At 41.4% G+C, this 15182-nt stretch overlaps 1 protein-coding gene across 1 annotated transcript in view; it reads left to right on the top strand.

Moving 5' to 3' along the window:
* The window catches only part of LOC145989357 (uncharacterized), a 30342-nt gene extending 15837 nt beyond the window's left edge, over nucleotides 1–14505 (top strand). Inside the window, exons 3-4 of the mRNA XM_083124692.1 lie at nucleotides 9681–9917; nucleotides 12143–14505. Of these exons, the coding sequence (XP_082980818.1) occupies nucleotides 9681–9917; nucleotides 12143–14443 (2538 nt within the window). The 3' untranslated portion in view covers nucleotides 14444–14505. The remainder of the gene's footprint in view (nucleotides 1–9680; nucleotides 9918–12142) is intronic.
* The last annotated feature ends 677 nt before the right edge of the window (nucleotides 14506–15182 follow it).

A 15182-nucleotide genomic window follows, 5' to 3' on the forward strand; every position in this document is an offset into this window, starting at 1 on the left:
TGATGTACCAGAATGCATCGATTGATGCACTAAAGTGTGTTTTATGGCTTCTTCAAAGAATCAGATTCACATTTGATGCATTTGGGTGCATTTTTGTATGACGTGAAAGAAACACCAAAGTGCGTCATTTGATTTAAGTGAGGATTTATTTCAGTCGAGATGCACTTCAGTGCATCAGTTGATGTTCCTTGATGCACCTTCCTGCACCTACTACATAAACTCTGTAGCTCACACCAAACGTTTAAGTGCATCATCAAAGAAGATGCATTCTGTTGCATCAAAACGCATCAAGGTGCATCAAAATCGCATCAACTGATGCATTGATGTGCATATCGACTGAAATAAATCCTCACATGAACCAAATGATGCACTTTGGTGTTTCTTTCACGACATACAACAATGCACCCAAATGCATCAAATGTGAATCTGATTCTTTGAAGAAGCCATAAAACACACTTTAGTGCTTCAATCGATATGATGCATTCTGTGAGTGTAGGTCGTGTGTATTAACAAAATAGTTTCTTCTTATGTAATATTTATTCTGAATCTTATAACACGATTGCAGTGCAAGTTTCAGAAAATAAATCTACAATATAAGTAAAACAGTGCTGTAGAATGTATTATTGTATAAGGTACTTACTTTCACAATTTGATTCTCACGCAGTACGTGACAAAAGTCCGAAACCAAGATCGCACGGTCTTTCCAGGGGGCCAGGAAAACTCATACACACATTTTTTCCTAAGGAGCTGAATATATGAACTCGTATACACGCTGCCTGCAAGTTGTGAATCAATCTAATACACTGCCTGCTCCTAACTTTTCGTATATAGCGATCCCCTTTCAAATGTCTTTTTCTGACCTGTAGTGTTTGATAGTTGAAATGTTACATGCATGTGCATGTATTAAACTTCATGTAAAAGTAGAATTCTAAGATTCAGATCTCACATTGATATATAATCCAATCTCATTTGACAATCAAATTAACAAGGCAAAATATATTCCCAACTCTATGTTCTTTATAACATCCTGTGGATACAACTTGTCTGTGTTGGTCGCTACCATCCACACATTTGCGCATGCGCCAACTGGACGAGTCCAGTGGCAAAATAGGGGTGACGGCTGAAGTGGAACGCATACAGGGAAGCATATATGAGAATCGTCTTTATTCCACCAGGAGAGGGTTTATTGTCATTGTTAAGAACCATCGTAAATAATAAACGAAGGAAAGCGAACGTGAGGTTTTTAACAATCGGAAAAATACAAGCGAAATTTGCACCTTGAATCCGCAATGCAGTTTCTACCTACCTTAACGTATCGTCTTTGGACTTGTCCACCCGAGAGTCTGTGAATCAACGTCAACATAACGGTACAGGAGGAAAGAAAGCGAGTGGTCGGAACAAATCAGTGCGTGCTGCTGCAAACGTCTAGTAGTTGGACTATATACATACCTTTGCGGAGCTTCTCCAGTGACGTTGTAGTAACGCCATGGCCTCATAATAAAGGGGTCCCGGGTTGAATACCTGGTGGAGGCAATAATGGTTCGGATCTCAATTAAAACTGTAGTTCCAGTCCCGATTAGCTAATCTGTGCATAAAGTGGACTTAAAACAACAACTCGGCCCGGCCGTTGTAGATTTCAAATATGATCTGCATTAGAGTATCATGATTTCTGTTTCGGGAAATGATTCATATCCAACAAGAAACAGTTCTAACAAATAATGTTTAAGAGCGAGAACATATTATCGCCCTGTATATACCCTGATAGATCTCGATGTCTTAGTAGCAATACATGGATAGCATGGTTGGAAATGCCCCCCCAACCCTTTTTCTTCCTCCATATGAAGCACCTAACTACGTGAGAAGAACAGCAACAAGACTACGGAAAACATAAATTAATCAAGTTTTTCTTTAAAAAAATAATAAAAAAAATTACTGTTCATAATTATTGGGGAGGATTCGTTTCATTGCTTACGTAACCAAGCTACCAATCAAGAAATGCGACCCGTTTAATACCACAGATTTGCGGTTTATCCGCAACACCAAGGCAATCAAATTCTAAATAGTCTGTTTAGGTTGTTGGGTTGCTGGACTTTCCTGCATAATTTGTCATGGTTTCACTGTTAAAGAGGTTACGAAGATATGCCCTTGCCGCTATTTATTGCTGTATTCCTAACCGTGTAACCCAGCCAATAATACAAATGTATGTGCTAATGTGTTTGCCATTACAACCAGCATACTTGAAGAATGCATTTCAAATGAACGTGTACTTCTATATGCTTACATATGAATATTTTATTCACAAACGATATTAACACGTTTCTACTTATTGTATTTACCTTGCACGCTTTCCCTTTGTTCTCTTATACGTTCAACAATGCCTGAATGAATGAATTGATCTATTTTACTTCGGGTTTCTGCCAAGTTTGGCTAATTGAGAAGATTAGGATGAATGAGCGATAAGATGAAATAAATGGACAATCATCACAATATACATGTACAGGACACAAGTCCCATATAGAATTATACTGCGCATGGGCCCAGACGCCAGAGCCTCGCTAGTCTGCAAAATGCAGTCCAGGATGCACTACGTAGAAGTGAGGACATTTGTGTGTCTTGGGATTGTGTCACCCAATTACAGTCCACGTTCAACATTGAATTTAACACACTGAAATACTTGCCTATGTACAATAATAAGAAAAATGCTGTTGTGGTGTGATTATTAAAACACACGTAAAATTGGAAAAAAAAAACAGAGGCTTGTTTTTCAATGAATCCCTACAACAGAAATTTTCTCGTGACTCCAAATATGAGAAATGAAATAACTAGTAGTTTACGATGTGAATATAGATGGCACCAAAATCGCTGATATAAATAATTCAAATTCTAGTTTGTCTCTAAACGTTTACTGGTGAAAGATACAGCTTTTTTTATTTCATTTCATTCTTTAAGCTATGCAAGACCAACAAAAAAGTAGAATTTCATAGAAAAGAAACGTATAATGTAATATTTCTGTTTTATGTATGTAGTACTTTTTCTGTATTTCTGTAGGCAGTTGGCCACGCTCCCCTTTTCGCAACTTTTGTCCCCGCACTATGGCCTCTTAATGCTAACCCTTGTCTGCTAAGAGAAAGTAAATTAACCTTGTCCCCCCCTAGATTTTGCACCCATTTGTAGTGATGGGTCATGGCAGTTCCTTTTCGGGAAGCAGTTCACCGGAGCTCGCTCACCGAAAGGAAGCGTTCACTGGAAGTCATTCAAAGGAAGTACGAGGCCACGGAGCATGCTCTCGCATGAGGCAGTTCCTTTTAGAAAGGCAGTTCACTGGAACTTGCTCGTTGAAGGAGTCGTTCACAGGAGGAGCTACCATACCAACACAGCTCGAAGTTGATTTCGTTGGGCGGAGAAGGGGATGGGGGAGACTGCTTCTGGAGTGGATGAAAAGAATTAGAGGGGAGGAATCCACCTTCGAGCACATATTAAACAGCTATAGGAAACAATGTATCGACTGACAGACCGAGGTTCGGGAGCTGCTTTCAGGGTGGGGGTGAATGAAAATACATTTTAATGGATAATTGAACTTTAGCGGACAAAAAGTCCTCATCGGAAATGAAAAGTTGGACAAGTTATATTCTCCTCTCTTCCCTTCCAAAAATGAATTCCTACCCCTTGTTGTCGCAGTGTATTACAGCGCCTGGTGATAGATGAGGAAAAATAATTGTAAATATTTTAAACATGAACGTCCACTGTATTTTTCCAGGGAAGGGCAAACAAGGTATTTTCCCAAGGTGTCAAACGAGGCATATTTTCTTCCAAAATAGTATAATCCCCTAAAAAAACCTGTTTGAAGTTAGCATGCACCTGTAACGCCCTTCTAATAATTAACAAATTGAGATTGAAATGAAATTATACGTATGTGTAAAATGTACAAATTTTAGGTTGAAATTTATTTTCTAGGGTGGCTGTCGCCCCTTCCCACCTTTTCAGACTTTCATGCAATTAAATGGATACATGGTCAAACAAACACTCGTAAGAGAATGGAAGAAAGGACGCTAAACCTTTGACTACGAATAATTGCATTCGTATTTTCCAAGCTCTCTCCGCCCCCCGGCCCCACTTTTACTTTGACAAAATGGAAGAGCACGGAAACGGAACGTTGTCGTAAGTTTGATATGATTATCTTCTATCTGTCAAGTTCCTTCTACAGTTCTTTGTAATTCGAGTTGCGAAAATATGCCACAAAAAGGGTTAAACGTGAAATACTTGCCCATCCCTCCCTCATTGTTGAGCTTCTGCAGCATTACTGTAAACAGAGTTGCACGCATAGCTACGCGGAAAACCGCCACTATCAACAATCAGCAACAAAAGACGGGACCTCGCGCTCTCTCTCTCTCTCTCTCGATGGTTCGTAGGAGTGAGTCATCGACTGGGAGCGTTGGCAACATACAAGCAAAGCTCACGACTTCTGAGGAACTACCATGGGTCATTGCAGTTCCTTTTCGGGAAGCACTTTACCGGAGCTCGCTCACTCAAGCAGCCATTCAAAGGAACGAACGAACGACCAACTCCTCCCGATGTTGGTTTCGTGCAGCTGAAGTGAAGGGGGTGGGGGAGGACTTACTGGAGTTAGCTTGAGTAAAAAGGATTAGGAGAGAGTGAACTGCGCTTACTACTAGACTTCCCACAAGAAAAGCAGAGAACATACACAGCAGTAACAATACACGCAAAGCTGGAACGAGGAACTACTCGTTCACTCCGAAGGAGCGAGCACTTCACACTTCCCAAGAGGGAGTAGTTCAGAAGGAACGGTTCGTTCACGAACGACCCATCACTACCCATTTGCCGCCACTGACGTTAAACAATGGGACCAGAAGCATCTAGGATTTCCCGTCGTAGGCTGTCGCAAGTGTGGATACAAAAATAAACATTAGGAAACAAATTACGAACTCTTTTCAACATGTAATCATATAAGCGTCTAATTAATGAGCTTATGCGTGGCGGAGTGGTCAGGGGTATGGGGTTCGAGCCCTGCATAAGACAGGGTGTTTATCTGTCCTGAGGGCCTCCCCGATGGTGTCGCCTTGTAATAAAGGGGCCCCGGGGTCGATACCCGGTGGAAGCACATAGGCTTGTTCGGATTCCACTTTAAACTGTAAGACCAGTCCCGATTAGCTTTACTGTCCATAAAGCGGACTTAAAACACCAACTCAATCGATCAACCAACTCAATTATCTGTCCTGAATGGAAAAGAAGAGATATGAAAAGATAGAAAGAGAATGATAGAGGAAACTACGACTTACTACGTTCTTGTGAATGTAGAAGAAAGTTGGTGGAGAAATGATAGAAACACGGGTTCGACTCCTGGCCACGCTTGGATGTTTCTGTTAATTCGAACAAGCGAGTTTCTCTCTGTACTTATATTCCGTATCCAGTCATGAGAGACGGCAAGACTGCAATAGGAATTGCAATGGCTTGCAACATTTAAAGAAGATGTGAGCGCTCATCCTAATAAACATCCCATTGTGAGTAGCGAGCCAAGTGTTTCTATTTGAAGTGCGTACTCTTAGTTGAACAGATGTATTATTGTTATGCAACAACGTAGCACTTGCGACATCCTTGCTCGGAAGATTACAATAACAGCCTCTGCACTGAGGCACTCAAGAAGTTTCAAAATAGCAATAAGGACTTCTTTAAGCGTCTCATGAAAATAATATGATACAGGTTTTCTGAGTGTGCTTGTTCAGTGTCGAGCCAAGGGTTGTTAATCAAAGGCTGTCACACAGTACAAGAAAATATTGTAAACTAAAATCGTTGTTAGCAGAATTCAGGTTACCATTCATCAGTGAAAAGAGCCTAATGTGTTGTTTTATGAAGTATCTCTATGTTCAGGGACGTAGATATGATATTCGCCTTCTCAAGAGACCTCAAGGAAAACTTAAAACAAACTTCGACAAAACTTTCTGACGATCCTTGCCTGTTTCTTAATAACAATAAAAAGTCCATATACAGTACATGGTAGAGACCCAATAACTACATACAGGGTGTTTCTGTGACCGTGTTACAAACTTGCAGGCATTATGGAAGGTAACAAACGCAACAAAATGAGTTAGGAAAGCCTGGTCCGGAAATGCCTGTCAAAAGTTACGCGCCAAAACCTTCGAAGGGCAGGCAAATACGCACAACGCGGATGAGAACCGTAAAAGAAATGGGAAAGAATCCACCGCGCATGCCCTGGAGAAGACGTAATTTCAAACTCGACGTGTGTAGTCTAGAAGCACGAGTGTCGCGGCTGCAATCAGTGCAATGGAGTAGACGCTAGAGGATCTGGCTGATATGGTGTTTGTGTATGGACGAGCAAATGGGAACTGTAGGGAAGCAGAAAGGTTGTATCGGACCACGTATCTACGGCACAGCCATCTAGCGCACAGCATGTTTCCCAGACTTTTCCAACGATTATAGGAAACTAGGCAAGCGCCACCTCAATTCCACGAGCAAGGAGGACAATGAACTGCAAGGACACCCGGCCTTGAAGAAGCAGTGCTGGATCGGGTGAAAGGACAACCGTTCATCAGTACACGGGATGTGGCACGTGAAATTAGTGTGGCCCATAGTACTCATTTGGAAAGTTCTAAGGGAGCAGCAGCTGCACCCTCACCATCCACAGCGCGTCCATGCCTTGGGTCCAGCTGATTTCGCACCCCGCGTCGTGTTTATTGAATGGTTACTGCAACGCTGTGTGGTCAATCCCCAGTTCCATGCCTGTGTGCTTTTCACTGATGAGGCCTGTTTCACGAGAGACGGGATGCTGAATAGTCGCAATAGCCATGTATAGGCCGATAAAAATCCCCGTGCCACAATCGTGAAGGGCCATCAAGACAGATTTGCTGTAAACATGTGGCGAACATGTAATAGGTCCGTATATTTTACCGCCAGGATTAACTGGACCAGTGTACACTGTATTTCTGAGAGACATCCTCCCCGAGCTATTGGAATATGTCCCACTTGTCGTTCGTCAACGCATGTGGTTTCAGCATGATGGGGCCCCAGCCCACTTCGTAGCTGGTACTCGTGATATTCTGACGCAGACCTTCCCAAACCGGTGGATAGGGAGAGGCGGACTTGTTGCTTGGCCTGCCCGTTCACCTGATCTGTCCCAATTATTTTTGTTTTTTTGTGGGGTCATGTCCAAAGTGTTGTGTACACCTGAGAGTAGTAATGTAGAGGATCTCTTGGCAAGAATCCTTGCAACCTGTGATCTGGTCCGAACGACTCTTGGGATATTAGAGCGATGCGACAGAGCTTATTGCGACGCTGTCATGCCTGTATCGAGGCAGGAGGGCGTCACTTTGAACAACTGCTGTAATGATGGCTGCAGTTGCTACGCATTAAAGCCAGTACAGTGATTCTTCTGTGTTTGTTTTCCACTTCTCCAGACATCTTTTATGGTTTCCCTCCGCGTTGTTCGTGGTTGTCTGCCCTTCGAAGGTTTTGGCTTGTAACTCTTGACTGGGGCATTTCCGGACCAGTGTTTCCTATCTCATTTTGTTGCGTTTGTTCCCTTTAATCATCCCTGGAAGTCTGTAGCACAGTCATAGAAACACCCTGCATATCTAATCAACCGCTAGGTTTTTGAATATAGTACTGTTGGATTCACAAGTATTGCTCGACAAATACCCCATGCTTAATCATGAGGAATAGCCCATGACTATTTTCATTAATCTTGCATCCTACGTGTGTTTAAGGACTGCATTTTGATTTTACTCTCGACTCGCAATGAAAAGTTTCCTGGTTCGATGCAAGGAGAAGACGCACTGTACATGCGGTTCAACTTTAATTAGTAGGCCCACCCGATTAGCCCATCTCAGCCAAGTGGATATTATTTGGTGGGGGATGTTTTGCATGACCCTTGGAGGAAATGCTTTGTGTAATATTTCCTAGCTGGGAGAGGGGGGGGGGCGCTGCAATTCTAGAACTCACCTGAACATAAAGTGATCTGAATACAAATTAGCAGTTAATGATATTCAAAGGAAAACTCAAATATTTATCGCTCTCTGTTTTCAATAACTTTTCACATCGGTTTCAAATTTCTGTTCAAATTCACTGTTGTTTATGACTGCACATTAACCATGACAAGCATGTTAATTTAAGATATTTGTACGGTCATGAGAATTTTTGTGTTATTTTTGAATTACCGAAACATACTGAAATTCCTACAATTTACATCCTTGGTGAAAGAGAATCCTACAAGGTCAATTACCTCTTGTTTTTATGTTTGCTGTCTACCTGCGAGAGTGTACGATTGGATGACTACTCTAAACCAAATCGTACAACCTGCCGAAAATATGTTAGCATGCATGTCTACTTTCGGCTTCACCACCGAAGTTCCCAGATTCGAGTTCCGGCCCGGAAATGTGTGGTCTTCGTCCGAGCGTCCCTTCATCAATTTAACCTAATCATCCTCATCGTCGAGACTAACCAAAAGTGGAATAAAAGCGACGGTAAATAACAGAAATACTAATTCAAGCACTAGTACAATTCAACAGATGTAGAGGAACAAGAGTGAATATAACCATTGGCAAGTTGCCTATTTACTGTGGGCTGAAAATAACAGTTCAAATATGCAAAATTGTGTAAATATGTATGACATACAGACAGTGTTCGAATTGAAGAAAATACAGAGTGAAGGACTTCAGAACTACTGGTCAGTGGCGGCGACTAGGGGGCATGGTGGGGCAGTCGCCCCCCCCCCTCCACGTTTTGCTCCCACATTATGGCTTCTTAATGCTAAGCCTTGTTTACAAAGAAAAAATAAACCGTCCTTGTTTCTCAGATGTTTCAGTTAGTGGTACACTCATAAAGGCTTTGTTTTGAGAAAACTAAAATTCTACATCTTTACGCTTTCTCCAGGGTGCTCTTTCATTGAAGTTAGTGATCTTATTCACACAGCCATTTCCTGCCGTGCAGTAATTACACTAGCGCTCCTTCTTTGCAGAAACAATTACCAAAACTGTCTGAGGAGATCCACTACATCATGGAAAAGCTGAAGTTCTTATAAATAACTAACTTGGTACCTTCTTTAGCATTCCTTGCCACTTTGTCTTTCTTTTCAAGTGATAACTGCACTGAGCTCACTACTCGGAAAGGAATGTACAGAAGGTTGTTTCATCCTTATGGTAGTGAAATTTTTCCCCATTTTAGTAGGCTGTAAAACCCCGTTTCCAGCAGCGAGCATGTTCTATGTGACAGCCCTGTTCATGCACAACAGCACGACAACGGAGCTTCTATTGTAGTAGGCATGTAAATTAACAGCCAACAGCCACATTATAGATTTTGTGTAAAATCGATTGTAAGTAACACTGAATCAATATTCAATATAATTACACTGAATTTCCCCCCTTTTTAATCGACAACAATCATACATATGAGGCACCAACCTCACATAAATGTTTGGAGATTGAATACAATATTTTCTTTACGTATACTGAAGATACTTCCTGATAAATTTTCGAGGACAGAAAGTGCCTTGCCGCCCTAAAGTCAGCGTTTATTTCAGTAGCTATATAATGATGCAATCATTAATAAACATTACATGAGGTGTTATAATGATATATATATATATATATATATATATATATATATATATATATATATATATATATATATATATATTTCCTTCCCAACAGTTTTCAGACCAGAATGGCTACGAACTCCAGCAGCCCACCAATCAGCTGCAGGTTGGAACAAATCCTTTCGGGGAGTCTATACTTGATCCCAACCTGGAGGATGAATTGACCGGAGACGAGATTCCGGGGGAAGCCGGAAGGGACTATCCTGTGTACGCAGAGGTTCCGGAGACACAGTTCAGATGCGAGGACCAACCTTTCATCGGGTACTACGCGGATGTGGAAGCACAATGTCAAGTAAGTATCAAGTACTATTTATCGTATATGTTTTATAAACTTAAAACGAAGCAGAAACAAGTTTATCACTTAATATTTGTTGCTATCAATCCATGAGGCCTACACGTCGCGTTCAACTCCTTTCAATCGCTGTAAAAAACAGTCACCGGTCAGTTCTCAAAGTCACAGTTCACGTAGATAGTTACTAAATCCAGGCATGGCCGATCACAAGGAAGGGGAGGGGATTAGGGGGCACCCCTCAGTTGCAAAATAAAGATTAACTTAATCTCATATATTTCACGCATATAATTGTATTTCAGTTAAAGCGATTTGTGTTAATTATTGTAAGAGCTTGACAAAGAATACGATAACTTTAGACTGAAGGAGTGTTTTTTGATGGGGCACGCCTATTAAGGGGTAAATATGCCTCGCCTGCTCCTGGAAAAATATCTTGAATTCACTTAAAATAACTGAAGTAGACTTCCGTGCTATAATTATTGATTTCAAAAATACAAATCTAAAAGAGAATTCGATATATACTGACGTGCTACGTCTTATGAGGGTCAGTTGCAGCTTGAAAAGTGCATTGTATCTAATTGCCGCTTTTAATTACAACTTTTAGACCCGATACAATTCTGCTTGCTCATATCTTTCAATATTTTATTCTCCCATTTGAATTATCTTTCGGATATTCCTGCCGAAATTCTAGATATCCAACAGATATCAATTAATATCTAGTAGACACCCATTCGATATCCCTTGGATTTCCATATTTCCGTCCACATGACATCGATATAATATCCAGGAAGAATGTTTCAGGGATATTTTAGGAATCATGTTTGGATATGTTTCGGACGTTAGTGTTTTGTGGTTCATGTGAACAGCACTCATCTGGACGTTTTTAATTGATTATGGATAAAAATTCTGGCCTAGAACTAAATCTGATCTATACATTTATTAGACATCCTTTGGACGTTATATGGATATTTTTCATACATACTTTGGGCAAGAGGAGAACATTTTTGGACAAGATTTAGGCATCCCAAGACACACACACACATGTTTTTATAACATATTCCCAGGTAGCACGAAAGCTTGTGGAAAGTTTGCACACATTGTCAAAGCCAGTTGGATACGGTAGGCTTGATATAAATATGATGCAGCTTGTTTCAAGCATGCAGCTTTCTGCGACAAGCCTGGTGCAAGTATGTCATGTCAAGCTTGCTGCAAATTTGACACGCGGTAACCAGCTGGCTTGATTCCATCCTGATGCAAGCTTGCAGCTAAATGCTTGCAGGAAGCTTATTGTGCTGGGCTGTTTCTCACTCTGTACGCAGGGCCTCCCCGATGGCGTAGTCGTACCGTCGTCGTCTTGTAATCAAGGGGTCCCTGGTTCGGTACCCGGCGGAGGTCTATAGTGGTTCGGATTCCACTTCAAACTGTAGGTTCAGTCCCAATTAACCTCTCTGTGCATAAAGTGGACTTAAAAACTCAACTCAACTCACTTTGTACACATCTGAAAATATTCTACATTGACACAGGGGAAAAGCTAATAATGTCCGTAGGTATGCAAGGTGGAATTGAGAGAAATGATTATGTTGTAGCAGTCAGATTCTTGATAAACAGAACATGTAATGATTTGTAGCTTATGACGTGTATACACTGTTACGTCCTGTCAATCTGACAGAGACGAAGAACGCCAACAAATAACAATATCAGCTCATTGTTGTTGTTGCATTGAATTTATTTTATTCAAAATTATTTTCTACTGCTTTATTTCTACCAGTTTATGGCAATCGTAACAATGAGGATGAATCATGATTATCTGAAATAACTGATCACGAGTCCAATGGAAGGAACATGTTACTAGAACCTGATCGTGAGTCGAACACACAAAGCGTTCGATCACAATATTTCATAAACTGTTTCAGGACGACTTCTGAAATATTAGAGCGGCTTGGGAGAAAAGTTTTATAAGCCACGTCCCGTTTAGGCAAAATATATCCACTTGTAAAACGATGATGAAAGTGCTCATTCACCAGCCGGTATTTGATAGTAATACATTTCGGTAACCCGTAAGCCACAACGAGGACAAACTTCCTCTGTGTTGTTCTGGCTTTCATATATTTGTGGGTGAGCAAGTTTTAATCAAAAGCCAGTAATTTATAATTCTGGAATGTTATGTATTTAGTAATACAGTATCTACAACACGAGTTACTGTCTTTAACCATACATTTATTTTGCAGGTATTTCACATTTGCCAAGAGAGAGGTAGGAAGGATTCCTTTCTTTGTCCAAACGGAACTGTCTTCAACCAGCAATACTTCGTCTGTGATTGGTGGTACAACTTCGACTGTGAAAGCGCCCCTTCATATTACTCTCTCAACGAGCTGATTGGCTCAGCGGGAGAGGCAGCAGCTTCCAATCAAGAGCTTGCTGTAGCCAACGGAAACGGACAAGGTTCCAACGGGTACACTTATAACGGAAATGGAGCGAATGGAAATGGTCTGAGCAGGCTCGGCAATGGCAATGGCGCCAATGGAAACGGTCATTCCAACGGCAATGGCGCTAATGGAAACGGTCATTCCAATGGCAATGGCGCCAATGGAAACGGTCATTCCAATGGCAATGGCGCTAATGGAAACGGTCATTCGAATGGCAATGGCGCCAATGGAAACGGTCATTCCAATGGTAATGGTGCCAATGGAAACGGTCATTCCAATGACAATGGACACAACGGAAACGGTGCCAATGGAAACGGACATTCCAATGGCAATGGCCAGAATGGTGCATCTCATCTTCCATTGGCTTCTATAAGCAGAGAATATCTACCATCCCGACAAAATGGAAATGGTTATTCCAACGGATACTCTAACGGAAACGGACAGACTGCAGCCGCATCTACAGGACCATACCCTGCTTCGACTGCTGGTACTACAGCTGTAATCTACAGAAACGGAAATGGTGCCTCAAATGCTATTGGGTACTCGGCTGCTGCTACAACAAATGGTAACGGTAATGGACACAGAAATGGCAATGGAAATGGACACTCTGCTGCTGCAACGAATGGTAACGGTAATGGACACAGAAATGGCAATGGAAATGGATACTCTACTGCTGCAACGAATGGTAACGGTAATGGACACAGAAATGGCAATGGAAATGGATACTCTGCTGCTGCAACGAATGGTAACGGTAATGGACACAGAAATGGCAATGGAAATGGACACTCTGCTGCTGCAACGATTGGTAACGGTAATGGACACAGAAATGGCAATGGAAATGGATACTCTGCTGCTGCAACGAATGGTAATGGATACAGAAACGGTAACGGTAATGGACACAGAAATGGCAATGGAAATGGATACTCTGCTGCTGCTACAACAAATGGAAATGGTAATGGATACAGAAATGGTAATGGAAATGGATACAGTAATGGCAACGGTATATCTCAGAGTGCCACGAACAAGCAATACCTCCCTCCTGCACAAAGTGCAACAACTAATGGCCAAGGTACGTATGCCAGTACCAACGGTTATACCAACGGTAATGGAAACGGTGCCAGTAGATATTCCAATGGTGGAAACGGTAATGGATATTCAGCAGCCTCAACTAGCCGAGAATATCTTCCTCCTGTAGCAAGTGCAACATCAACTAACGGTAGATATTCCAATGGCAATGGAAGAAATGGTGTCGCTAATGGAAATGGAGCAAACGGTCATTCCAATGGCAATGGAGGCAGGAGAAACGGTTATTCCAACGGCAATGGAAGCAACGGTGCATCAAATAGCAACGGAATTTCTGCTGCTGCAACCCACAGAGAATACCTTCCTCCAGCTGCAAGTGCCACTACGCAGAATGTATACTCCAATGGGAATGGATACACCAACGGCAATGGGAATGGCAATGGTCACAATTCATACTCCAATGGCAATGGCAATGGCAATGGGTACACCAACGGTAATGGAATCACTGTCGCTTCCACTTCCAGGGAATACCTTCCACCAAGGATAAGTCAGGCCACTAGCGGATCTCAAGTAAGCTATCCTAACGGAAATGGACGTAATGGATACTCAAATGGAAGAAATGGAAACGGACATAACGGAAATGGACACGTGAATGGCAACGGTAACGGAAATGGACACGTGAATGGCAACGGTAACGGAAATGGACACGTGAATGGCAACGGTAACGGAAATGGACACTTGAACGGCAACGGAGGTAACGGAAATGGACACGTGAATGGCAACGGAGGTAACGGAAATGGACACGTGAACGGCAACGGTAACGGAAATGGACACGTGAACGGCAACGGAAGAAATGGTAACGGGTATTCCAACGGACATAATTCCATCCCAGGCAGTACAGCAGCTGCAGCAACTAGTCGAGAATATTTACCTCCAACTTCTGATATATCAGGAGCCTATTCCGACAGCCAAAACGGGTATTCTGACGATGTGGCTAACGGAAATGGCAGCAGTGGGTACTACAACAACGAAATCACATCTGCAACCATAGACAGATCGTACTTACCACCCTCAGCTTGAAACATTGAGTTACATTCGATCAGAAAAGTCATCCCGCTATGAAAAAATATACATGCAATATCCTTTATTTCTATGGTAATTAAAGAAGTAAAGATTTATTGTACACCCAACGGCAAAACAGAGGTGAATTGTCCATCACCATTTTCATTCTATCAGTTTTCCACAATGTGATCATCATGAATCTAAATGAAAACGTCAGCAAGCAGAGAATAACATCTGCTTCACACCAACAGAATACAGTTCCTTAAAACAATACAGGATGTAGCATAAAAAAGAATGAAAATATAAATGGACAATTTGCTTACATTTAGCTTTGCCGTTGGATATACAATAAGAAGAAAATCGCCGTTGTTATGGAATCCCTAACACACAGCAAAAAATTATTATATAATTAATATTATTTTTTGGGCAAAAAAGCCAGCAATGGTAAAAATCAAGAAGTAATACATTTTACTGTCATGGACATGTCTGGGTTGGAACGATTCCATTGAAAGTTAATGTAATTTTTACAGCCCAGAGTTGCCAGTGATTGTACAAGTTTGATTGCATTATAGGATATCATTTGTTGGAATTTCAGGTGTTTATTTTTTTAAAATTCCTAACAATGGCAATTTACTTTGTCTGTACATGTCTTTTCATTTTATATTTATATAGCTGCTCCAGGAGAGGCAATTTTCGTAATATTAAAATTATAATTTATACCATAAAGTCATGGCTTGGGAAATCAATGAAGTTACCT

This window comes from Lepisma saccharinum, chromosome 6, assembly GCF_977018435.1.
Source record: "Lepisma saccharinum chromosome 6, izLepSacc3.1, whole genome shotgun sequence".
Taxonomy (NCBI): Eukaryota; Metazoa; Arthropoda; class Insecta; order Zygentoma; family Lepismatidae; genus Lepisma; species Lepisma saccharinum.